The sequence below is a fragment of the Manacus vitellinus genome, unplaced genomic scaffold (genome assembly GCF_001715985.3).
Source record: "Manacus vitellinus isolate BGI_N305 unplaced genomic scaffold, ASM171598v3 scaffold_5_pilon, whole genome shotgun sequence".
Lineage (NCBI taxonomy): Eukaryota > Metazoa > Chordata > Aves > Passeriformes > Pipridae > Manacus > Manacus vitellinus.
In genome coordinates, this window is record NW_021940682.1 from 22,348,728 (window position 1) to 22,376,162 (window position 27,435).

General features: G+C 41.6%; 1 protein-coding gene across 1 annotated transcript in view; it reads right to left on the bottom strand.

Moving 5' to 3' along the window:
- Nucleotides 1-1,925: 1,925 nt before the first annotated feature.
- PLXNC1 (plexin C1) overlaps nucleotides 1,926-27,435 on the bottom strand; it is a 69,925-nt gene continuing 44,415 nt past the window's right edge. The window contains exons 20-31 of the mRNA XM_018080143.2: nucleotides 26,974-27,172; nucleotides 25,410-25,556; nucleotides 18,427-18,604; nucleotides 17,106-17,209; nucleotides 12,868-12,922; nucleotides 11,801-11,832; nucleotides 11,605-11,712; nucleotides 9,503-9,666; nucleotides 8,930-9,077; nucleotides 7,013-7,153; nucleotides 6,848-6,922; nucleotides 1,926-5,182 (exon numbers count right to left, since the gene is read on the bottom strand). Of these exons, the coding sequence (XP_017935632.2) occupies nucleotides 5,078-5,182; nucleotides 6,848-6,922; nucleotides 7,013-7,153; nucleotides 8,930-9,077; nucleotides 9,503-9,666; nucleotides 11,605-11,712; nucleotides 11,801-11,832; nucleotides 12,868-12,922; nucleotides 17,106-17,209; nucleotides 18,427-18,604; nucleotides 25,410-25,556; nucleotides 26,974-27,172 (1,456 nt within the window). The 3' untranslated portion in view covers nucleotides 1,926-5,077. The remainder of the gene's footprint in view (nucleotides 5,183-6,847; nucleotides 6,923-7,012; nucleotides 7,154-8,929; nucleotides 9,078-9,502; nucleotides 9,667-11,604; nucleotides 11,713-11,800; nucleotides 11,833-12,867; nucleotides 12,923-17,105; nucleotides 17,210-18,426; nucleotides 18,605-25,409; nucleotides 25,557-26,973; nucleotides 27,173-27,435) is intronic.

Consider the following 27,435-nt stretch of genomic DNA (forward strand, 5'->3'; position numbering starts at 1 on the left):
GTAGTCCACATCTGGGTTGTTATTTTGGTGTTCCCATGCACATAAAGAGGATGAAATGAGATTTTAGAAGTTCTGAAAACTTTTATTTGCAACCCTTGAGAATGTGCCTCTTGAATTGTTAAATTGGGAATAGGATATAATTTTTTTAATATAATATAGCAGAGATAAGTGTAACAAATTGCCTTCACATTATGAAAATGTAAGTTTGCATTTGTTGCCACTCTAATTTGTTTACTTACCTAAAATAAAATTATTTATTCAAGGTTGAAAGTATTTAAATTTTTTCCCATTCATTATAGTTCAGTAATAGAAACTTGCGAACTTAAATTAATTTTTTATTTTGTTTTTACTGGATAGTGATGACTTTCCTGGAATTGTAGTAATTATTTTATCTGGGTCTTGTTTGTTTATTTGTATTTGGGTGTTTTATTCTTTTTTTTTTCCCAAAGTACTGCAGCAGAAGTCTGGGACAGTGAGAATACACTGCAATTTCTTATACTAGGGTATTGCTGTTAGACTATAGGAACAGTCAGCAGAATAACTACGTTGCATATGGTGATGTTGGCATTGATTCAATTTCCCTCTCAGAGGCTGCATTTTTGATTTTCCATACAGTGCAGAAGTATGATTTGTCCCAGTTCTGGTCAGGACAGGGTTAATTTTTGCAGTAGCCAGGAGGGGCCATGGTTAGGACGTGGAGGTTGTTCTGTACTACCTCACGGCCTTTTCTGGGACAGGGGAAGGTGTCCCTTCCGGGTCGCACAGGGTGGCGGCATGGTCGGGTATTTGCCAGGCTCCATGTGGCAAGCAATCACGTGGGAATCATTTGCCTCCTTTGTACACTGATTAAAGTTGTTGCTGTTGCTGTTCCTTTTCTTGTCTCCTTGCTGTTTCCAGTAAATTGTTCTTATCTTGACTCATGATCTTTACCTTTTGTGCCTCTAATTCTCCTCTCTGTCCTCCTGCGGTGGAGGAGGAGGTAGGGTGGGCGTGTGAGTGAGCAGCACAAGGTTTGGAGTGTTTCAGTGGGAACACTAAATTGGGGAATGCCATGTCCTTTCCTTTCTTGGGAAGTTTGTTAAACTTCTCTGTGGAAAACAGAAGCTACTGCTGTCTCCTGCAGGATTAATTTGTGTGAAGTACCTCTCTGTGCCTGAGCCACCTTTGCCAAACGGGATGGTCACCAGCACCTACCAGCATGGAACAGTTGCAAAGAGCAAGCTCTCAGCAGCCTTGTGTCTCTGTCCCTGCCTCTGGCTGTGTGGGCTTCAACAAGGTGCACTCTAATGTTGGGGGGCAAGGAGGGTGGTTTATACAAACTAGGGAAGATGTGGCGGGTGGAAGAAGTGTAAGAGAAGGAGGAAGAATGATCGTCACCAGCAGGTTTGTGGGCTCCCTTTGCCAGCTGGTTTAAGGCTTTTTGAGTGAGAGACAATTTCCTGCCCCTGCAGCACCTTCTCCTGAAAGAAGGGTTATTGGGTTATCCTCCTTTTTAACATTTTTAGCTTTTTAAAATTATCATCAGCCTCAGAGCCTTTAAGTGGTGTAGTTGTAGTGCAGCTCCTGAAGGCTGTGTGGAGGTGTGGCAGGCACTGCATATCTAGCCTGTCCCTGGCCTGCTGCTGCTTCCTACAGGTGGGAAGGCAGCTGGGAATCCCCCTCCACCCAGGCCCTGCAGGTCACTGCTCAGGAGCCACTGGGTTTTAGACAATCCCCTCCCCAGCATCCTTTTCTTGTACTTCCCATCTTCAGCACGATGGAACTGTGCTGTGCTGACCTGCATGGTTCTGCCCTGCAGCCTCGCAGGGCTGGAGCTGCAGCAGGTATTCCTCATCTGATGCCACTCTGTTCTTTGCATGACCTTGGATTGGATTGTTACCAGCTGTTCTTGCTTTCTTTTAACCTTTTGAAAGTACACAATCAAATTAACCTCCAAATGCTTTTATTCTAGATAAACCCATACAAACACCAACATGTATTTGTCATTTGCACTTTTTTTTAACCATTAATTTTAAACAACAGGTTAACTTCTGTACAACAGGAATTACTTTACACATTAGTAAGATTTGCCTTCAAACTAGATGACTGCAAAATAATGCTCTGTAAGCTAGTGTTAGAAAATACACTGTTTGCCATAGCAGTTTGCCTGTAAACATGTGACAGTAAGTTGAAGAGAAGTTTGCTTTCATTTCTGAGAACGTGATTAGAACTGTTGGGTTGCCATAATACAGAGGTTTCTTTTTGTCCGTGTAACAGTAACGGCAAATGGCAGATACGGAAGGTGTGCCAATGTTTTGTGTGCTGACCCAAACCTACCAAAAGAGCCACAATCACTTAATTATACTTCACATCACTTTGTGAGATCCACTTGATGGGTTACAAAGTCCCAGCATGACTTAAAAATGGTTTACTAACAGAGTGACACTGTTTAGGAGGCTTGAATAAAAGGCAATAATCCTATTCCAGGCTGTAGGTAAAGCTACAGGGCCTGCTTCAACACATACTTAATCTCTAGAAATCATTAAAGCTATTGTAGCAAACAAGCAGTAGTACAAATACAGAATAGGACTGATTTTCATTTCCTCATCAATATAAACACATATAGTGAAGCTCACAGGATCAGACCCACGCAAACAGATTATATTTTACAGCTTTTCAAGCAGAAATGTTGGATTTGTTTTTTCTGCCTGTACAGAAGGTTACTGTTGAACAAAACTATCACAGTTCATTTGAATGCACTGCCAGCAAACACCTGAAGTGGAACAGAACTCTCACACTGGAAAGAGTAATCCGCTCGTGCCTCTCCTTCAATATTAGTTACTGTGCTTTTTTATTTATTTGATGCTGTTTTAAAGTGTTAGATTAAGAATAATAAAAATCAAGCCCTTACATACAGGTATTCCAAGCTTAAGTGCTAGTCAAGCCATGATCCACTCCTTTAAGACAGAGGGCAAGATAGGTTAGGGTTGGGTTGGGTTTTTTTTCCAATTAAAATTGAACTATCAAAATACATTGTGCCAGGCAGAGAACTGCTGAAAGTACTGCAACATTGTAGTGCAGTTTCCTGAACAAAGCCATACATTCCATCAAGTATAAAGTGTAAACTTAATAGCAAGAGTAAGACTTGAATTAAAAAAAAAAAAAACACAACAAAGCCATCACAGTATGGGTTGTTTGGTGGCTGTCCTCTCTGCTATGCAAGAGGTACAACTTGTGCAATCACACAGCAGGGAGGGGGCAGACCAGCAGGCAACATGTTTTGGTGTTTGCTTTTTTCCACGTTAACAGCCGGCCTTGCTTCGGCCAAGGCTTGGTTAGCGTGTGGGGCGCTGGCCGGCCGTGTGCCATGGGACTGTACCTTGTACCAGGTGCTGGGAGCCTTTGTGCCCAAACCAGCCAGCTTCAGCACTGCTGGCCTGCAGCTGCAGGGCTCCCCCAGTGCAGCAGCACATGGCAGTAAATCTTGGAGCTCTGCCGCCTGGGAGCCCTGCACAGCCATCTCTGGCTGCTCACAGTCCCAGCACTGCCTTCCTGTACCAAACTTGGCACATCCTGCCAAGGCAGGTGACAGTGTTTCCCTCTCCTGTGGGCCACTCACTTCCAGCAGTGGATCCCTCCAGAAATGTATGGAAACGTTATCTCCGTGTCATCAATGCCTTACCTCAAACCTAAGGGCACGTGACAGCCTCAATACGAGTCTCCTGTGACAGAAGCAGAGTCCACGGTGACAAATCGTTTCAGCTCTGTAGCAGAGGGTAGGACTGTGCTGGTGCAGTAGCAGAGCTGGAGCCACGGCTGCTCCTCCATGGCTTTTTTCAGTAGCCACTGCACCAGCCTCATCTCAGCAGCACAGCCATGCACCTGCTTTCCAGCTGGGCTGACTTTAGCCACCAATGCAAATGTAATGGACTCCTTCCTTTCAAAACGGCCAAGCCTCAAAAACCCCAGCCAGACTAAGGCAGACAGTTACCCCTCCCCACCCCAACCCCAGCGAGCACATTTGTATCAGTTTCTCATACACAGAGATTACACCAGTCCTCCTGTTCTTACATATTATTAAACTAACCTTCCTTGACCTGAACCCCCCCCCACATGTTGGCTTCAGGTTTGTGAGGCCCTTGTACACAGACAGAAGCCTGGCCAGGACTGTCAGCATTGATGCATGGGCCGATCATGCACCTGAGTATAGATTTATGCACCGAAGTGCAGCCATCAGCTGCTTCATCAAATCACAACAGTGTTCTGATGCAGTGCAGTTTCACCTGTGAAGCTGCTCACAAGTGTTTCACAGCTTATTTAAGGATGGAAAGGTAGAAATGTAAACACAGACAGATGTTGGCCCAGCACCCTTCTCCGAAAGCCTCCCCCCTGCCTCTTTCCCTCAGCAGCTGGCTTCACTTTGCACATGGAATTTCTAAACTAAGGAAGATAAGTCCTGCCATGTAGCATTTGGCCTTCAAACCTCAGACCCACTTTTTTTCTGCTAAACACACTTATCTGAAGTGTCACTTTGGTGCCAGGTTTTTGTTGGGTTTTATTTATGTGGGGGTTTGTTTATTTTTTTTTCCCTGAACAGGAACCAGTGAACATTTGACTGGAAGGAAGGAAACTGGAGCTGACCCGTATTCTGAAGCCGGAGCTCACCCTCACAGTTTGCCAAGCTGCTGAAAGGATGTAGCGAAACATCAGCTTTCCCTCTTAAAAAACGAGCTAAGCAACTTGCAAGTTCACATGGGCGACTCTGAACTTACAGTGTATTTTGCACGTCTCCTACGACCTTGTTTTTAAGTAAGCAGAAAGCTTACTTAGACAGTATTTTTGAACCAAAGGGTTATGTGTGTTCAAGTACCTAAAAATGCTGGCCCTGCCAACACCAGATTCACTTTTACATGCCCATGTCTGAATATGTAACCCTGCCCGTATTTCATTCCCAAACATAGATATTACTTGAATGGTCAGAGTGGAGAAGAGTGTCCAAATGTTTCAAACCCTGTACATATAATCAGTCAAAACAGTTTCAGGAGCAGTAGCACTAATTTAAAATTTCCCATAGTGATGCTGTGAGTCAGTGCTCTGCTCAAAGCCATTTGCATTTTTTCTTTTCATCAAATAAGGCTTTTACTTGCTGGAGCTGCTTCTGGACTTCTTCAAACCCCCGTTCTCGCTCGAGTTTGCTGACAATCTGTTAACAATTAGCAAAAGAGAAAATAATTTTTTAGTGCTTATTTTACTTGCTATTTTTTAAAGCCTGCTTTTCTATATTCTAACAACTGCTGACAGAAAAATCCATCTGAATGCCTGACTATCTGTAAACATTCTTTTCTGACTTTAACACTTTATTTCGGTAGTTTTCCTTTCAAGTCATTCTGATCACAGGATTTGCAACACTTCCACAAAAGAATGACTGAGCCAAGTAGAAAAAACAAAACAAATCTAGCAGATACTCATCTCCCAAAGTGCTCCAGTTTTACCCTAGAGAAGATTTGCAAATGATATTTTATTTCTCTTCCTCTGTCATATAAACTGAGGGCAATAAACTGCCTCTCTAACTTGCCTACTTGGCCCCAGGCCCAGGTGATAGGAAGGAGCACCGCTGCTGTCTGAAAACTCTTTGCTGTCAACTCTGCAATGGGACAGGTCTCAGCAAACAATGAAGGAGGTTTAGTTGCTCCCAGCCAAAAGCCAGAGGGAGAAGAGCTGAAGGAAGATTTCCATCTAAGGATGGGCTAAGTTTAGCCAGTGCGAGCTTCAAAAAACCAAAAATGGGCACTAAGACTTGAAAGTACACTGAATTTTCCTGTATCAACAATTTTGATGAGCTTAATAATGTGTGATTATCGGAGTATCATCCCAAGCTTCTTTTAGGAGGCAAGGATTTGATGCTGAACCCAGATAATTTGAGATGTTAGAGATCAGAAGTGGCAAGCCAGCTAACAGGTGACTGAGAGCTGGATGATTACAGCAAGTGCTGATGCTGTGCTGTTGGGGATGAAAGAGAGAAAGGCCTGGTTGCTGGGAGACCCAGACAACCTGCTGGAAGTGGTAAGGAGGCCTTCAGGCAACACAGCCCAGCTGGCTCTTATCTGAGTCCTTGCACAGGCACAAGCATCCTCCTTGCAGCCTCTGTTAAGGATGCAGAGCAAAATGGAGCAGAGAATCCTATCATGGAAAGTGGAGGGCAGGGATTTTCTTAGAAAGCAGCTTAGAGGTAGCCTGTGACTAAGTGCTTTCAGCTGAGAAAAGATTTCTTTTGTTAGTAATATCAGCAACTGGAAGCTACAGCTGCTTCTCTTTAAGAGAAAGGCTCTTAGAGCAGAGCGTTAAGAGGGCTATGGTGGGAAAGGAGTAGACTCCTCTTGCTGTAAGGCTGAGCTGCTCTGCAGAGGTGTTTGTACTGACTGTTAAATTGAGAGCCCTGGTGCTACAGTCTAATCTGATTTCTGAATCTTTAGGGAAATGGAGCGTGTGCACAGGAGTTGTGACAGGCATTTGCAGAGACTCTGCAAACACAGTAGAACAAGAAACCTAGACTATATAGGAACTTCCTCAAAGCTGCAGGGAGAATTTTATTGCTAGTGTCTCCGTGAAATACAGCAGTGACAGGGGAGGTGCACTTACAGCCCTTTGGCCTGTGACCCCTCAGAGGGGTGGGGGCTGCACTGCTCTGGCCCCACACGGCTCAGTGGAAGGAGCAGTCTTGGCTGCACTATGGAGGGGCTGCCTTTGGAGGGGCACTCAGGAGGTTGCACATCAGGCCAGCCTTTGGTTACTTTGTCAAGCACCACTTTCAAGCCTAAGGTAGTAAGTTAACATTAAAGGGTTAAGCAGGCATAGCAGCTGTGCTTACCTCATCATAATATTTCACTATGTATCTGTAGATTTCAAACAAGGCCACTTTCTCATTAAATTCATTTTCATGTTTCTAAAACAGAAAATAGTTCCTGTCAGATAGTTCTCCTTTTTAAAAAATCTTAACATGAAAGCAAATGAAGTTCCTGCTTCTCAACCATACCTTAGATTCCTGAGCTAGAAATTCTTCAACCTCTGCAGTGGTCAATGGAGGCAGATCCCTGATGGCTTTGTAGTACGCTTTCACCTCCTTCTTGTAGAGTGGAATGTCCTTGGCATAGAGAAGTTTATTTGTTGGTGCTTCCTTAAAAGAAAAAATTTGAAGCGTTGTCACTTTTCACAGCACAGATTTCCTAAGGTTCCACCTCCACACAGTTAATTGCATCTAATTGTATCTGTGTGACTCATTTTTTCTTTGCAGTGGTTATGTGCATGGAACCAAGGTTATGAAACAAAGATGAAAAACAGAGGCAGGACCTCAGTAGTAGTGTATTGTATCTCGTGACAGTTACCATATAATGATTTCTATTGGCATCAGAAGGGGTGACCATTTGTTCCACAGATATATTTTTATTTCTCACTTCCTCCTTAAGGCTCCCTAGACCTGAAAGAGCGTGAAAGCTGAACCAAAGGGCCCAAGGCCAATACCCTGTTTACATGCAGCATTCAGCAGTACTGCTGAAAGTTCCCCTACAGTAACATACCAGAGAGTCTTCCTAGATCCTGTCCTGGCAGAGGTCCTCCTAAAACTCTTTGGTCCCTACTATTCCTCTCCCTCCGTGGTTCGAGCGCATGGAGAGCTGACTGCCAGACCTGCACAGCCAAAGGGATTTTTTTCACCCCAGGACTTCAGCAATCCGGGTCAACACTGACCTATCTGGGAGCTTTAGGCTCATTCGAGGAAATAAGTGCTGATGTTTGTGGTAGGAGTCAAAGCCCCATTTGGAAACCGTATTTTCAGAATGTAAAAGTGGGGGCTGGTAGTCTCCTGTCACTGCTCTGGTTTGAATTCTGGGGAAAAAATGACACAACCATGTGATATCTTGTCACTACTGTTTCCACTGTGTGATGAAATGATTTAAATGTTTGTTTTCTAAATGGCTAAAACATATTTAAAGATAAAATACTAAAACCAATGAAAAGTAAACACGTTTTAGTACTAAAAGACCACAAGACATTTCCTGCAGTATCAGCAATACTTCACAATATATGTTAAGCACAGAAATCTGACAATCATGCTCATTTGCAGTTTTTCCATGAAGGAAGTGATGTATTTGTTAGCTTTAATTTATGATACTTCACTCCTAAAATATGACAAATAAGCACATTATTTGCTATTTACCTCTAACAGATGAGCAGTTGGACTAGATCACATACGAAACTAGTCCATTTTTACATACATTTTTTTAGGGTAAAAAGTAGCATGAGCCTGAACAAATGCTTCCTGCTTTGGTCCAAAGAAAAGGAAAACACCCTGTGAAAAAATGAATTATTTCTGGCGCTCAGAGTTCCGGACACTGTACTAAAGAGTTTCTGAATGTAAGATGTCTGGACTTGGTACTCCAGCAAATAATTTTCCATATAAAAAGGGAGCAGCTAATAAATGTGGAAGGAACTGTTTCAAACTTCAGAGCTTTTTCAAGTATTCTTATAGCTTCCAGCAGCTTACTGTGTGTGTTTTCTGCAGATTAGTGTGTGGCAGACGAAATCTGGACTACTTATCAAATAATATTAGTACTCTTACAACCTTCATTTAAAACTAGTTTGAAACTTCATTAAGATCTTACAATTTCCACCTTCTTCCACAAATTGTGTAAACTCACTGTGCAGAAATGAACTGCAGAGAAGACAAGCAGCAGTTAACTATAAATACGGCATTCTGATAGCTCTGTCTGTCTCCTTGTGAATTCTTCAAAGTCCTGGGAGACAGACCAGCAAGGAACAAAAACCCAGCTTAATTAGGCCACTGACAGTTTTGCCCTGAATGTCAACAGATCCAGAACTTCATCGCCTGAATCATTATACAGTTGAAAAAGACAGTAGTTGAGAAATTAGCAGAAGACTGGAAGGGCAGCATTACCTTCCCGAGGGTCTGTTCTGCTAGAGAAAAGGCATCCATGAAAGCTTGTGCAATTACAGACAAACAGCCATCTATATGTGAAGTCTTCTTAATATCAAAGACAAATTGGGGATTCTTCAGTATGTTCACCCAGAAGCGAAGAGGAAGACTAGACAGAGAAGGAACAAGCATCTTTACAGTTAACAACTGCTTTAAAATGGTACTTAATTACACTGCACTCATGGAAAGCAGCACATTTCAGGGCTGCTTATTCATGTTAAAAAAAGGGGTCAGGGAACAAAGGTTATGGAGCAAAAACATCAGTCAGGCACCCATTTTCAAATAATGCTCTCAACCTGCCGCTACTGCTCTCTGTGTGAAGTCAGTATGCAGACTTATAAGTCTTGGAAGCCACGGTGTTTTTTACTGGTATCAAATCAACACACTAAAATTACTGTGATCCACAGACCCAAACCACATCTTATTCCCAGACATGCCAAAATCTTATTCTTCTGATCACAGATGACCCATTCCGTCTTTGCAACGTCATTTTCCGAAAGCACATGTGCCCCTGTGCATGTCCCACAGGCATACCTGTTGGTTTTCCATATGTGGACCACATCAGGGTCAGTAATTTTTTTGCTCTCAGCCTGGGCATCCAGAAAGTCAAAAAAGTACTTGATGGCAACAGGTGCTTTATTGTTGGGTAAACTCCAAATGCTCCTGAAGAGCTTTTCAACAACTGAATGAATTGCAACCTGAAAAAATAACACAATGAACATTTTGTTATTACACAAGAAAAGAATAGGATCTTTTACCTCAGAGAGCTGAGCATGTCCCAAGACAACCACACACAGAAACTACAATATACTTGTGGCAAACATCAAGGCCACAGGTTATTGGAAAATAAGATAGTAACAAAAATGAAAGTACAATACACCGCAATGAGCTGCTTTCAAATGCCACACATCCTATTGCTCTGCCAACAGGGGAGTTGTGGTGAACATGATACATCGTAGGTGGAAGGTATCACTTGGTCCAACAAAGGCTACATCAACTCTTGGGATACTATTGGCACTGTTGCCAAAGGCATTTGGAACTTGTGGCTGAAAGTAAGGTGGAGGTGAGGAAAAGCAGTTTAACCAGTTTCCTAGGACACTGGTCTTCATGGTGCCATCTGCGACACATACTCAACACACGTGCTCATCAACACTTCACAGCCAAGTGGCTCTGGTACTTGGTCTAATTCTAGCATAACAGCTATTGGTGGTATACAAAGACACTAATGCTACAGAGAAGAACTGAAAACTGCGTATTTCTGATACAGAAGTGAAGCTATCTGGCTCACAAAAGCAAGGGCTTGGTTGCTGATGGACTTGCTGACATAATCATAAAGTATTCATAAGTAGAGGCAAACAAAGCAAAACACTGTTTTGCACCTTTTTTCTTCACATCTGTTCTGAAGCTCAGTTCAGCCCAATCTTCTCTCAACGAGAAGGATTTAAGCACATCGCAGGGTCTTGATGCACTACCGGCCAGTTAATTTCAAGTGGTAAGCTCTGCAGTTGTGTCTGTGTGCACGTACGGGTGAGAGAGAGAGGGACAGGGACATGGTGCAATGCAATTTCCTTTGGTGTGCAGCGTATCATGGGTGGAATTTCACAGAGAAGGGTATCAGAGCACTGTTGTTCAAAGCAGTGTTTCATTTTGGAGATGGAGACGACTAATTTAAAGCCCTTTAAAAGGACTGTTTCTTAAGAGCCTGATCTTTTCTTCTGCACTTCAGTCTTCCACCATAAGAGATTACTGGTTTACTCCAGCAATTCCTGAGGGCTCATGTTAGTTTTCACAGCTAATGAGAAATGACCAGTCTTTACTTTCACTTTGGGTAGTGTCCCAAATTACTTCAGATGCTATCAACAACCTAATTAAATAATGATTGATAGATTTTTAAATGCAAGAAGGTTATAATCATCATGCCTTCAGGCCTCTCATACTGGACAGCTCTCAGTGTTGTGCTCTGATTAATATTTTAAATAATATGCTGTTGCAAAGAGTTTTATAACCATTTTGAGTAAGTCAGAAACAAGATGACGTTACCAGAGGGAGTAATCAGGGCTTATTCCTAAGGAATGCAGATTGCATAAATTAGGTAATTGCATTATAAATCCTAAGGACCTTGTTTTTAAAATTAATCTAGTTATTTTAGATGCTTAATTTGAAACCCTAACAGACTATTTCATTTCATAGGCAGTATTTTGTGAAACTCAGGCTTTTGAAGTTGTCTCTAAGCTGAGCAAACTCTAGAGGAGACCAGGGAGATTGTTGACTGAAAGTTGTCTCTCCAGAGAGGATCGTTCTTGCTCTATAGGACTCAGTGGTAAAACTCACTTTCCATTAGCTCAGTAATTGCCTTTTTTCTTTAACCTGAGAAATAAAGGTTGTGCTTACTGAGGAGACAGAGAGTCTGAGTAATAGACAATTTTAGAACTCTAGCATTAGAAAACCTGCAATGTGTCTTTGCAAATGGTGATAATCCATAGCTAGCAGTGAATTTTATATGCTACCTTTTAATTTAACATTTGATATACATGCAGGAAGTCTGCAAAATTTCTGCTTTAATTTGTATTTCTGTTGTGCCAAACTAACCAAGCCCAACATCAGCCCTCCCCCAAAATAAAGCCTTTACAGTTTACCTTGGTTGACAGAAGCTTTGTGAGATACATTTCTTTCACTTTGAATTTTTGCTTTCCTTTGTGACCTGCTCCCTTCACATCTTTGTTTGCTTCCGAGTCTGGTAAAATCTGTCATGAAGAGATTAGAGAGATTACATAGATAAAAATACAGCTCAGTATTAAATCTACCACTTAGCAGTGTAATGACTCAACTCACCAAATGACAGTGCTCATCCGAGTAGTCCACATCTAAACAACAGAAAGCAGAGAGCAAACAGGTATTAATAAAACACACAGCTACAGGCTCGTGAGTTCTGCTGGGCTCTGGGCTGTGCAGCACGGTGCATGCCAGGATGCCAAGCAAGCAGACTCAGCATCATCCTTTCCTGCCTGCAGTGTGGGGGAAGCCTCTGAGAAATGCACAGGCTCTGGGCACCTCCCCAGTGCCAACCTGTAGCTCTGACCACTAAGCCAGGGCATCATATCTGCTGTGGGGGTAAGCTGGCAGCAATCACAGCTCCTCTGAAAGGAGGACAAGAGACAACAGATGAGATGATTGCATTGGTTTAGTCTCTAAGAGTGCTCAGTGCAGGTGGGCTGAGGTCAGGCTTGAACACAGTGGCTGAGAACAGCAACCCTTGCTGAGAGAGGGCAATGACATCCCAGTGAGATGCACGCATCTCTCCTAACTTTGATGGTGAAGTGAACCCCACATCAGGAGCGTGTTTTTCCCAGGGGCTACAGAAAGTTCTTCCCTGAGCCACCAGCTGGGTGGGAGCAACCTGCATCCCAGTGGTAGGTGAGGTGAACTGACCCCCCGTAAGCACCCTTTAACTCCTGACCTGCTGTCAGCCAAGCCAAAGTTTTCAGAAATGCAGTCAAGAAAATAAGGAAAATTACATTTTTGTGTTATGCCTGTCGCTGGACAGTGCACCACTCTGTCTGTGATACACAGCTCTGGGCACCGGAGAAAGGCACGTTCCCCGTGTTGGTTTCAACAGTCAGCACTTTGAGTCACCCGGGCTTCCTGCCTATGAGCCTGTATCTCTAAGTAATCGTTTGCTGACAACTGTAAGTCCTTCTATCCTCCTTCACATGTCCTAGGCCCACTGTGCCTGCCAGAGGCCCAGAGCCAGGGTAACACGGCTCTTCATTTGGCTCAACTAAATCCAAGTACATTTTTCTGTCCTCCTACTGACCAAGAGAGAACCTGTCACAGCTCAGCTCTCTGCATTCCCAATCATTCTCCACAAAAGTTTAAATAGATTGCAGTTCCTCTGTTACCTGATCGGATATTTGCTTTCTTTTTAAAGACTTTTATGGTTGCTCCATTTGAAATCTGTAAGCAAGAACAAATATATAATTTTGAAACAAAAGTCTAGAATTCACGAAACCAGCAGTTTCATTTCCTCCTTCATTTCCTTCAGTCCATGGCAGCACAGGAACATGCCGGCTCACTTTGTTCTCACCGTGGTGTGCACGGGTTTCAGCAGCAGCCAGGGCTCGACCTTCAGGCACGGGTAGTAGCTGCAGTTTATTAGCCTTACCTAACAAGTAACTCTTACCTAAGAAGAGGGAAGGCACCTCTTCCAATGAACCAGCCTTGAAGACCTTTCCCTTTCTTTGATTTTTCTGGTTCAGCCCATATTTGGACATTTTTATTTTCAGGTACTGCTTTGTGCTGTTTCTTGCACCCATCTTTCTATAGATTGCTGAGGTTAATTTCTCTGGCTCCAATGAAATAGGATCTTACGGGAAAGTGAGGCAGGGAGGTGCACACAAAGATGAATTCTCTTCTGGTCCCCTTTTCTTCAGCTCAGTCTGTTCTCCCCATGTCCTACAAAGAGGCCATGTTGAGGGTCTAGCCTGGTGCTCCCAAGAACTATTTTCAAACTGAGCAAAATATTTACACACCATAAGATCAAGATCTGTATCTTACCACCACGGGATTTCTAGGAAAAATCTACCTCCTCCTTCCCTGAATTTATAGTGCTGCCAGAATGTTAAGTATTATCTTTAAAACAAACTGGCAAAACATGCTTTTATTGTCAAAGAGTAACTAAAAAACGGCTCCCACTGAGAGCTACACCACTGCTCTGCTGTCAAATGTTGAGTCTTGCCAAGAACTAGTGCACTTGCCTCTATAATTACAAAAACAACTGTCCAGTTCTAGGAAGGGATCTCTGCCAAAACAATTTAAGTGTTTTTTAAACCTTGGCAGCCAGCCTGGTGTGAGAAACCAGTTTAAACATTAAGATACTCTATCAAAAGCTGTGTCTTATGCCAAAAAAATCTGCACTTACATTTGCTCCTGGAAAGTAAATGCAATCCATTTTATAAGTATGATTTTTTGTGGGGATTCCATTTATCATACTGAGTTTCAGACCTCTTTCAGATAACACAGTGCACTAGAAAACCATACAAGTGGGAGTATGCTCTAAGGCTAGCTTGTGACGTTAAAAGAACACCCAGAGAGTCCTCCTACTTGGCCCTGAAGATAGGTAAACAGGAACAGGGCTACACAGCAGCTTACCCCCTCTCAGAGCTGTGTGGGCAATAAGCTGCCTTCATACCCTCTCCAAGAAGTAGGAGAGCAGCTCAACGCTGTTGGCTCCTGTCCTGAGGGAGACGGGCAGAGCTCACAGGGAGAACCATGCTTTCCTCCAGGAACCAGAAGCATTGCTGCAGTGCAGCCATAACCAAAGCCCCCACTTTAGGTTTTATTTCTGGGACAAATTATACTTTTAGTATTAAGTGGACTATGCTTTCCCTTCTTTATCATTACTGCAGCAGCCATACTTGCTGTTTCTTTCTGTGTGATCCAATTAAAAAAAAAATTTTAAAAAGCCCTTCTTTTTGTGTCCTGCTGTCTAAATCACTTTTTGTAGTGGGCTGCTCCCATTGACACCTTAAAATATCTTTGCTCTTCCAGGTGCATCACCAACCGGAGCAAACTGGTAGAGGGAAGATCTCTTCCGTTCCAGACAACATGGAATACAGCTACTTTGCAAAACAGAAGATAAGTAGTGTGGCTCTATACCTCTTCCTTGTTCTCCAGGCCTCCTGACCTTACTATCATCCAGTTCGTGCCAGTCGGCTCCCTAGATCACACATTCAGATTTGCTTTCTGGGGCTCTGCCTGCTCCTGGAACATGTGATGCTGTCCCAGGCTGAGGAATTGTGACTGGACAGCAGATCTGAAAGTGGTTGTTTATCTCTCTTCTTGCATGGGGAATAAGATGTCAAGATAATCAGCAACTTTCTTGTCATGGCTTGTGGTTACTCTCATGGAAACAACAGTGCAGACCTCATAAATAATCACATCAATAATACTACTAGGAGCAAAAAATTAGAGCAAAAGAGCATACAGGTCAGAGACACACGAAAGTCTAATAGTACAGAGGATTTTTTTTCTCTTCACAGACACCACACAAAAATGCAAATAACCCCCTCTTGCATGTTTTAAAAATCAGTGTAGAAACTAAGTCTGCTTTTTCAAGAATGACTGCTGACTCTGGGACCTTCACAACACAACCCTCATGCTCCACTACCTTAAAAAGATTTGATGGTACCTCCCAGTCTCAAACATCTGGTTACTTTCTAGCATTTAAGGCTGGCAAACAAGAAGAAAAATTCAGGCTTGCCACAGAACTCTAGGTACTGTTGAAATGTAAGTTGGAATTTTCTCAGGCAATTTTACTGCCCTCACACAGTATATGCAGTGTTCCTTTTTCTTGCCAGCTAGACACCTTTACATTCCCTTTTGCATTAATATGCACACTAGATATGTTAATGGCTAATACTTGCCACTAACACACTGCCTGAAATGCCACTGAGCTTCTGCCTAAAATGTAGACTACTTCATCAGAAAAAGAGAACTAAAATAGCTAACAGAGATATCCAGCACAATATTTATAAGGCAGCTGCTAAGCTATAATTAGTGTGGTTACAGCTCAGTAAAAACAACTGAGTCTCCTAGCTTGCACCTGCCTGCAGAAGCTTCAGATGACAACAAGGGCTGGGACAAAGATCCCCAGGGATGACAGTGACCAATAGACACCCATGACCCACAGCATGCCATGAGCTCAGGAAGTGCAAAGGGCTGCTGGGTAAAATCAGGGAGCACTTACGATAGTTGCCTGTGGTAAAGAGGGCAGGTACTGTCACATTAGACAGAAGTTCGAACATCTAATCAGATTCAAATCTATGTTGACCTTTGCTGCATAGACTCAAACTGCAACACTACAGTGTCCTAATTTGTACAAAATCTCTGCAAGTGGAGTGGAGGAGGTTAATCTATAGACAAAGTTCAAGACAGGCATAGGAAAAGCTGTATTTAAGCCACTGGATTGTGACTTGGGACATCTGGGTTCACCGCTGACTCCTACGAGGTAAGGAGAGCTACGAACACCTACAGGAATCTGTAAAGTGACTCTGAACGAGCTGGCTTCATATCTAAGCAGCCTTGTGCTCTGCCTAGGCTACAAAGTCCTGCTAGGAGTCCTTGTTTCGTTATGGATGGTACTCTATTTGCTCATGCAGACAGCAACATGTTCCGTGCTGGCTCAGGTTCCTCAGCATCATACTGCATTGCATGGCACAGACCTACAGCAGCAAAACTTCTAAATAAATAAAAATTTATGATCACGTTAAGAGCCAGACTTTCAAATTCAACAATGAGGCATAAAGAAAGATCTCTTTCTAAAAGTACTCAGCATAACAACCTCCATTTCCCAAACCTATCTGTAAGCATCACATGTGAACCTCCATATCACCTCAGGCCAATCACCTGTTGCACATTTTACACAGCCTCCCACCCTCCATTTTGACTGGTGTCACTGGAAACTCCTTAGAGAGGTAACTCTGCTTGATACGCTTTTCCAGTGTGCTACACTCAGAAGTGCCCTGCCACCAGTTGCAGCCTTGTGTGTTGTTGCAGTGATGGACAGATTACTGCAGCACTGCAAATGACTGGTTTACAGGTGAAATTGGAAGCAGAGAGAAAACTTATGCTACAAGTGGCAACAGCAGATGGAAGCAGAAACAGAGAGAAAAAGGGAAATTGACTGACACAGGAGGTCTCAAGAGAAGAGAGAGCAAATTCATCAGTGCTTTTTATTCTGACTCTTGATGAGATTTCACAAGTATCACTACTGCCTGTTCAGATAATCGAAAATGAGGTGGGTGTCTTGCTCATGGAGGCAAGACAAACTCAACAGCAGAGATCAAAGAGACTCAAGGCAATGTTCATAGCCAGAAATCAGATGCTGTTTTAAATGAAATGCTCAACAGAATTAACAGTTTACCTAGTATGCTTGAACCAAGCAGCCCTGTAAACCTCTGAAAAGTAACAGAAGACATGACTCACTGGCAAAAACGTTGTGTCACACAATTCTTTCTTTCTGTTGATGATGCTCAGCTATCTCTTCGAGATTTTGATCAATTGAGATTCTTCTGTGCAGACCACATTTAAATTGTGAAGAAACTGCTTCTCAACTCATTGGTATGGCTTCTGTGCTTACCTCATAATGACCGATGGTATTTAACTTCCTTATCCCATCCTCCATCACCTCTGAGGAACCATCAATATCTAACAATTCTCTTTGCTGCTCCTCAGACACAAGTTCTGCAGTATGACAGCAACAGAAAAAAGTTACATTCCAATGGCATTATCACTGTACAGATGTTTGTAAAGAAAAACACCACCTAATTATTTTTTGACCAGTGACTCCCAACTGAGCTGTTTCTCTGTCCTTGTGCCAGGTCACATGGAGGTGGTTTTGCACTCCCACAATACTGATTCCTTTTCTGAGTGACAGCCTCGGTGGCTTCCATTACTGCGGGCTTTTGATGCTTCACTTTGTGTTGGCCAAGGCAGAGTTTTTGGAGGTTCTTTCACCTAATCTAGCTATTCCACTGCACAAGCGTGCCCTGGTGTTATGGATACACTGAGACTAGAAGAAAGGTTCCACAAGCCACTTCTAAGAGATCACTAAAATGAGCTGTAGATTGACATAGCGCTTGTTAAGGGTGGTCAAGCACTGGTGATGGATATAGACATCAGATATGAAAGCAAATTATGAACACTTGCCAACACAGAATCTGAGAAGGTGAGGAAATATCAACATTTTAAGGAGCAAGTCCGGGAGGTGACAAATGCCAACAATGTAGAGTTTGTTAGATTTCCTACTGGGGCACATGGGAAGTGATATAGTGGCAACTACAGACTTTTATCTGACCATGGGCTCTTAAAAACCCAACAAGGAAAGGCCTGCTGGAACGGCCTTATTTACATCCGTAGATATTGTAGGTAACTTTGTGAGTCACACGAGAACTATTATATAAACCTAATTTGACTACAAATAAGCTATATTTGAAGGCTCTTTTGATCAAGGGCAACGTAGGCCTGTAGGAAGGAAGGAAGGAAGGAAGGAAGGAAGGAAGGAAGGAAGGAAGGAAGGAGGTAGGAGGAATAGGTAGGAACTAAAGTACTTGATAATCATGATGTGTCATCTGCTGATGAAATTTAACAACCACCTGTATTTAGGTGGATGGGCCAGCCACCTTACTTAACTCAGAAAAGGAATATAGAAATTATATATGTTTAATAAATAACATGTGTTTGTTAACTGCAGTGATGAAGTCCTTGCAGAATTGAAGCAGATATAGGTTCAGTGTTCTAACTGGTAGCATAAATGATCTAGTATTTGCCTCAAAATTCCTCATGAAGGCTACATTCTGTTTGAACTCTAAAAGAAATCAAAGGTATGAATCCCTAACATAAAAACTCCACAGACAGACCAGTGAACTCCATGAAAATATAACACAGTGACATTCTCTTACCAAGACCGATTTCATCCAGCTGAAGACCATAGAGAAAGCCATTCTTATTAAAGAAAGCCTGAAGGCTCTTCTCCTTGGCTTGGCCTATGGTGTCGCAGTCCAGAACATTAACCTGAATAGTCTGACAAGCATCTCCACTCTCATTTTCTGGGACTTTTTCAAAGATAATATTCACTGTCTGGGGAAAGAAACACATGTTATTCTGACTTACAGGGAACACCTAGCATGGGAAACCTAAAAATTCCTGACAGGTTTTCAGCGTATAGGAGATTTTCAGCATATTTATTATTAAAGTTATTTCAAATAAAGATTATTTGAAGGAATTACACAATGAAGCATTTAGAATTCTTCATGTTCAAAAAATCAAAGATATATATAGCTATATATTTCCAAAAGTGTATTCTGTCTTCTGCTTTTGTGCAAATGTATTTCAGTGAATCACCAAAAAAAGAGAGGAGACAAGGAAAAATTACAATTCATGTTCTAAAAAAAGCAAATCTTTTATGTAAAATGAATGCCTTAACAGGAAAACTGCAAGTGACAGGAGATGTGATAAGGCTGCTGAGTAAGTCATGGTGAGGATGATTGATTTTGAGTGGATAGGAAATAGTGTTAAAATGCATATTTACACCAGCAGATTATGCTGAGTGCCTTACATCATAAAATATATCCACCTCCCTTGGAGGTGTCAGTGTCTGTCTGTGTGCAGCTGTGTCTCTAGAGGCAGCACAGAAGCAGTGGGAGCAGAAGCAGTGTGAAGAGAAAGCATGTTGCAGCAGGCAGAATTCAAAATGGTCCACATCTGCAAAGTGTGCTGTATTCTATTGGTTATTACTCTAGGTCAAACACCCATACAATCTGTCCAGTTATATCACCCTGCCCTTTAGCTCACAGCTTCTCTTAGCTGGGACACAACTCATCTGCTAGGCTGCACACTAGCTGAGTACAGGCTACAAGTAAGTGCCAATGAGACTGGGTGACCATCTCTTGGGACTGTTTTTTGTCAGGTTGTATTTTTGATCAGGTCAGGCAGATTGATTGCTAGAAGGCAGGGAAAAAGGGATGAGGCACAGAACTGCTAGTGCCGAGCCATAATAGCAAAAATTTCCAGTGCCCCAGCCTGCTCCATGCAGCAAAATCACTGTTCAGCTACATGGATACAGATGTTCTGCTGGAGATGTTCTGGGACAGAATTAAAACAAGTGTTTTAGGTGCTGGTACTTGACTACAAGTGGCATAGGAAAATAAACATACTTGAACCCTTCTGGCTGTTGGATGTTTCTGGTATAATATTTATGTTTGACTGAAACGAGAGTACTGCAGGTGTGACTCCGTGAAAGAGTGATCATTGAAACAGGAAGCATGTAAAACATTTTTTTATCTGCTGTCACGTGAAGGAAAGAACTTCTGTCCAGGTTGTTGCAGGGACAACTTTTCTCTCTTTTTAGAAAAATGGGTAGTTATTAATAGTTGTTGAATGGTAGTTTCTGCTCATTACCCAGCAAGAATGGAAATTATAACACACTGGGAGTGAAAAAAAGTAGTCCGAGGTGACATCAGTTAAGTTTACTGTTTCTACAGAAGCAAAAGGAGTATTTAAACAGGGTTGCAAAACGATGAAGATCAGGATTTAAGAAAGACTAGGATGTAACTTAAGTAATAGAAAATAACTTAATCAGGACACCGAGATGTTTAATTGTGAGGAAAATGAGTCCATGGAAAGGACAGACGGAATGGAAGAACAGGATATGTGGGAACAGTGCCTGCAGAAGGAGAAGCAGACTGGACACCATGCCTCAGGTTGGGATTTGATGCGGAAAATTAGTAAAAAATATATTGGCACAGCAATGAGAGAGTCATGCTTGGTTAGGTCCACAGACCAACTGAACAGACAGCAGTCCTGTCCTTGACTTGGATTGCCCTGAGGTCATGGTCTTGTGGACAGGGACTAACTGTATTTTGTCCTTGGGAAACTCATTTTAATCAGTCTTTGCCTCTTCTAGTCTCTGAAATGACCTTCCTGGAGTAGCTCCTCGAACTTTAACTGATGTTGATTTTGCTCTACATCTTTGGAAGCATTCCTTCCTTTAGCTGATCCTTTCCTACTAACATTATTCCTACACTGCAATATTCGTGTTCCTGCTTCTCCTTAATTTTCTATTCCTTTCAGACTATCAGGAGAAACTGTCTATTTGTCTGCTGCCTTTTCAGCTCATGCTCTCACACAGGTTGCACAGGAACGTGCAGCCTCTTCAGTCATTAGCAAGCGAGAATCCTCCCATTCCCACTCAACGGCAGGACTGTTAAAAGAGAGTACTCATCCTTTATGTACGTAGAATACAAGTCATTTGTGGACTGCTTAAGTGGAAGTGTCCAAAATGTTAGGATAATAAGAACACTTTACAACTCAAAGAAGTGGTCAGATGGGAAGGAATATTTAAATGCATAAAAGTCTCTAAAGCACCTGCAACTACTTTTATAGGAACTAGCTTGGACACTAGTTACAAGACAGGGATAACTGTAAAAACCATATTTGCACTCATGCAGTGACAGAAATAAGATTTGAAGACAGTGTTTACAGATGGCTTTTCAGATTTGTACTTTTCTTGAAAACTAATTTCAAATAATGAATTATTTACTACAGCTATTAATAAACATAGCAGATAATAAATCAGATGTAGTTTAATGTGATAATATAATATTAAATATATAATTAAAGAAATATGATAATATAATATTTTCTAAGAAATAAAGAACAATAATCTGGGATATTCAAGGGCTCTTATTCATTACCCTGTTCTCTGCTCAGCTATGCATCTGAACAGATCATATTTCCATTTATCAGAGAGACTGAAAAAAACCAAAAAAACCTTTTGATTGGTAAAAGTTAGAAAATTTATGTAAAGAGTCAGCACCGTGATGTACAGCACAACAAAACTGCCTTAAACCACTCCCCTCTCTCCCAGACGATGAAATACAATAAACAGGAAAAATTAGATTGATTGCATGATCCTTCTGCAGCAGTTACCCATGAAGAAGTTATAGAACAGTTAACCAACTGACACAGAAAATGTTAAAGGAGTTAAATTTAGGCTAGATGGGCACTACACAAAGGAAGGGTTGTGCTGTAGATGCTGTAGTATATGGCACTCAATTTGTCTCTAATCCAGAAGACTCTCCTGTAGCCAGCATCTGCATTGCTCACTTTCTAGTGAGGGCTTTTGTGTCCTTTTCTGCTGACAAAAATCCCCATATATCACATGCTTTAGTATCTTCCTTATCTCTCACAAAGTGTGACTAATAATACCACAACCATGATGTCTTATTAGGAAATTGGTTTCTCTGTCTCAGCTTTACTCTTTTACAGGCCTCCCACTTCTTTTAACTCATAAAGCCGTTGAACACTTTAAAGAACCTTCCAGCACATGGCTTAGCTTTCCTTTTAATAAAAGGCTGTTGACTGAACAGGTGAATTAGATCATTTATTTCCATCTAAAAACACAAACACATTTCAGCAAAGAATTCAACAGCCCAAATGCCTTTTTTAAAATAAACAGTGACTACTCAAAAGAATACTGGAGCACCAAATCTACCATAAGAATAAATCTCCCCTGGTTTTCTACAGGAGATATACCACCGAGAACTCCTCCCATGCCAGACTGGCATTGTGTAGCTTTTCTATTCAAAATGAAACACTTCAGTGAAATGCTAACACTCAGCTGTGCAGTGCACTCCTTCAGCAGTCATTGAGCAAATTATCTGCCAAGGGGTGCAGCTGCTTGTCTGCCTGTGAGAAAGCAGGCTTGCTTCCTCAGCCTGAGAAAAGGCTCCATGACACATCCAAGTCTCTTTCAAGGCAGTTTTATCTCTCACTACTCAAATATAAGCACAGCATGAAACAGCAGAGCTCCTCAGCTCATACTTGACCCATGCTTTTAGAAGCATCTTTCCTTCAATTCCTCCACTTGAGTATGTAGTTCAGCAGCCCATCTCTGTTCAATATCTCACCCTTTCTAGCAGAGAGGGCTAAGAGTAGGGGGCTGGGTGGTCCCAAGGTCTGTGGCCTTTTTAAAAAAGACATGGGGCCCTGCCAAAGAACAGTTGTAATACAATTCAAACCCAACATGTTTCTTACTTCTCTTTTTTTCTGGTTACGAATGGCCTGTCCTTCCTTCTTTCTCTATACCTAGGTTCTTTCTCCTTTGTCTGCCAAGAGTTTATCTGCATAGTGGTGTGTTTAGGAGAAGACCTGTGGAGCTCCCCCCGATTTTCAGGAGCCTGTTTGTATCCTGCTTTTATTGGATTGGAATTGAACTCCCAATCCTGAAAGGAGAAATTCTCATGCAGAGCGCCTATACTCCTGTTTGTGCCCTGTCACTGATTTGAGAATTGAACTCCCTAGCAGATGTATCCCTGTGTCTTCAAGTGCCTACACAGCTTAGAAAATTTGGACAGTAAGTGTCTGCAGCTGTGCTTCAGTATCTTTCTATCACCCTCTTCTTGGCTGTATTTTTATGCTCTGTTCTGGACAGATACGTTTTCATTTACTGCTATTGCAGGGCTGGGGAAAGGGGCAAAACAAAATACCAACAAAATACTGTGAGACTCAGAATGTAACTGCAGTTAGCAAATGTGCAAATGCATTTGAAAACTCAGATCCGAATTTATTCCATGCAGAAAATAAAACCTGCAATACCTTAGACAGAAATTTTCTTCCACTGTAAGGTTCCCTGTCTGTATGCTCACAGGTCCTGCATGTCATTACAGTGCATGTGAGAGAAAAAAAGCTGACTACTTCCTCTTTAGCCTCCTGTTAGATGCTATTCTTCCAAGAGAAACCATGCACAGCTGATTTGCTTCCCCAGCCCAGAAAGCTTCACCATTCCACCTGTCTTTCACAGCACAGTTTTAGTTTCCAGCACAAATCTCAGATAAATACACCAAACAAAACTGTTTCCATGTCCAGCAAGAACTACAGTCCTTGGACTTCATCTCTGCAATTTCACTGCAGGATCCTCTCTCCTTTTCTGATGGTTTTAAAGGGAACGTTAAGCCACTTCTCAGCTAAGAACTGCTGCACCTTAACTGGGAAAGCTGACTTACTAACTATATAATAGTATCATTATCTCCTATTTAAAAGCAGGAATATAAAGTACAAAGGCAGCAAACAACATCTGAGAAAGGCTATGTGCTCTCTCACTTCCTCACCCATCTACAGACAGCCTTCCCCAGTGATATCAAGTCCTTCAGACCACTTCCCCTCTTTCTTCTTCTCTGCAGACTGACCACAAGACCCTCTTAGTGACTGCATGCATAGAAGTAGCACGGGGAAAAGTATTTAAGGTTGTTCAGCAGTTTCAGAGTCAGCTGTACCCCAAGGGCTCTCCATTTGAATTCGTGCTATAAATAAGAAAAGTCAATCAATTCCACAGGACCAGATGTTTCTCTGCAGTCTACTCATAACAGGCATATTGGGCTTGCTTGAAAATTGTTGCTCTGTATCACTACTGGGTTTTGTATCCTATGGCTACATACAGGAATATATTTAAACTTACTCTGCATAATGCAGAATGCAGCACACAAACGAGGAACCCAAATATCTTGTATTATGCATTTCTTTTTTAGGTCCCAAACTTTCTTTCCAAATGTGGTAACTTAGCTTCAAGTACCTTCAAATGAAGCTTCTAACAACAGCCTTGTAAGAAGATTTAACTATAACTTTATCAGTTTGAGAATTTTCAGCAGAAAATCACAATTCAGAAATGATTCACAGAAATGCTGCCATTTCAGTGAGTTTCCTACGTGACCCAGTGAGCTAAAACCAATGGATTGCTGACAAGCCAAATTTTCTAGAGTCAGGTAGTCTGCTCCAGTATAGGGCATCTTAAGACCTCCACGTTCTTGCTGCAAAACAGATGGGCAGACCTAGAAGCTTCAGCCCTACTTGAGACTCCAGATATAGGCTCTGAAAATTAATGAATTCTCCTCCAAAGCCACCTGCACTTGCAGTGTCCGTGCCATTGCCGTTGCTGCCTGGCAGTTTCTGTTGCCAATGTCTGAAGCCCACTTTTCAGTTGCACTTCCCATACTCCTAATTAAGTATGGTAACTCCACCAGGAAGCCAGGAGTTACAAATCAAGGAAGCTATGCAAATGACTGGAAACGCACATTTTAAAGTTCTCAGACCCAAAATCACTCGGAAAATCTGGAACAAAAAAGTGCTCTGGTTATTCTGAAAACCTTTTTCAGACCTCCTACTCCCAAAGTCACAATTTTACATGCTCCAAAGTGCAATAATCCTGCTATCTCTTCTCATCTCAGTGTCAGAATGACAATCAGCAAGAGAATTCCAGCTTTTAAAGAAGTCTGGGTGTAACCGTAAAATAGAGAGTATTTCTTAGTTGCTTTGAGAAAGGCAAAAAAATCTACAGTAAAGTTCAGAAACTAAGCTAGACTTCCTAGATACCTAGTTTTTAACCAAGTAGGTAAATAAAATCCACCATGCTGTAACCTTGCTAATTTGAAGCTAATTTGGTTCTAATAACATGGAAACTCACAGCAAATTATTGCTGCCTGAAGATTAGCCACAAGTAAACAGAACAGAAAAATAAAACCTCTGCATTCCATTCTTTCATTCATTGGTAAAGTGTAATTTAGTTTAAATTCTAAGCATGTTTATATTTTTGTAGTACACTTTAAAATAACAAGGATTTTTTAATACCCTGAGACTTCACTAAATCTAATCTCTGGCGATTAATGCATGCTGTGAAGTGAGGAGTGAGTGCTATTTGTGAAATATATATTGGTGAAATACCAGCTAGTTAAACTCCATTGTGTTCTGTAACTTTGTCAACAATAATAATTTTACTATCTGGGTACTTAACCATCACCTTAGTGTCTAAGAACCTTAATTTAGCTTCCTAGAAAGAGAGAAAACATTGTAATTGTCTGTGTTTGGAGGGAACACAAGCTGGCAAACATACCACTGTTTTGAATTCAGACACTTGCCACAGCAGCCAGTCTTCGTTAAGTGTGTACAGGGCTTTGCAAGTTATCGCATCAACAGGTCCTTTGTTTATCCTCTGATTGAGGGTTGTCACTAGCAAATAGAAAGGTTCACCAATTGTCTCCTAGGATGTGAAAAGAAGGCAAGAAACATGTTTATTTTAGTAATCCTTAAATGACCACGAATAACTAGAAAAAAATCAAGTGTAACAAATGATGTTATTTCCTTTTAACTAACTTGTTACCTTGCAATTAGAAAAGAAAATACCTCTGAGTAGATTTGCCTAGTTATTTGTTTAACCTCCATCCTTTGCTTTTCAGTGTAAAAGTCTCATGCAAATAGCAAAGGGACAGCTGGAGTGTGTGGTAAGATAGCTCACAGGTCCTTGCTGTGCACAAGCACGCTACAGACAAGCTGCTCCTACTCCACCTGGCAGATGCTTTCTAGTTCCACCAAAGACTGGGTGGGAGGTGAGACATGCACGTGTTCACACACATACTTTAGCTATTTCTTCCATTTTCAGTCCTGTGAGAAAACAAGCTAACAACTAAAATTCCTTTTGAATTGGTGTTTCCCCTTGCTGTCCCTGAATAAACGCCCTGGGACCAAGACGGTGGGACATACACTGGTGTATCAGCAAAAGAAGGAATGAAACTAGGCCTTTTCTCTCCCGCCTAAACCCCTGTCTTCAGGAAAGCACCCAAGAAAGGAAGGGTGTATCTTTGTTTCCACATGACACCATTCCTGCAGCCTGGCTAAGGCATCTCACTAGCACAGCTCTGTAGAGCTGACTGGTGTACCGAAAACATATCACTGACAGTTCCTTGGCACTCTCCTGGGGCTTTAGGAAACAGGTGTGAGCTGCTGAGCATCAAACAATTCTGCTGCTGTATGAATGCAAGGACTGATGAGAGTGATACCATCAGTGCAATATCATCACATTGATAAGAGAGACAGGAAGCGTAACCAAGCTCTGAAACCAAGAACAAAGTGCTACCAAGTGGACTTGAATAAACAAACAGTAAAATGAAACAAAATGCTTATTTTGTTTCTATTTGAAGTCATTTAGTTGTTGAAATTTGCAATGCTGTTTGGAGGTTGAAAAGTTCAGAAAGAATTTTAGTTTTCTAAAGGACGGTATTCCTTCAATGTCCATTACATAGTAGCTTTCCAACAACTTGCATAGAAAGGTACCGCTGCATTTTAACAAGTGTGTCAGTCAGTCTTTTAGTTTGATCACAATATATCTCACTGGGCTGAAATAATGTCTGACATGAAAAAAGGATATGCTAGATTACAAAATTACCCACATCTTGGCCAAATAAATGACATGATCATTGCTTGGAGATGACCATGTCATACTCTTTTCCTGCATCCTACTGATGACAACCAGCTAAGTCACCTAAAACTAGAATAGTGTGCACCAGTAATGTTATATGTTAGAGTAAATGCTTTAAACTGATCCCTCGAACAGTTCCTATGGAAAAAATCAATTAAAGAAATTCTTCACATCTCTTATGTAGTGAAAAGATGTACACTACCCGGAGAAATCCAGAAAGGCAAACAGACATCCAGTTTGTCAGCAATTTTTCTACCACAGATTCCGTTCGTCTGAGCAGGAGCTTAGGCTGTACATTGCTTGATTGCTCCATCAAGTCCCTTGTCAACACTTCCAAAATATGGGTCAGATAAACTAGCTTAGTTTGTAATGCAATAGTCAAGAAGGATGCAAACAAGCACCTGTTAAAAAAAAATAAAATAAATAAAAAGCTGTAATTTTAGAGTATCTCTTCCCAGTCAGATTTAATAAATGAAACACACTTTAGTGCAGTTCATATCCTATGTTTTCCCTCCTCAGACACATAAATTGTCCACTGTTCTCTACAAAAATATAAAAAATGCAAGTCCATCTGCTCTTGTGATTATTTTTTAAACAGAACTTGTGCCTCTAAATTTAATTCTGCAGAACAACACCTGCTTCAGTGACAGAACATTTCTAAACT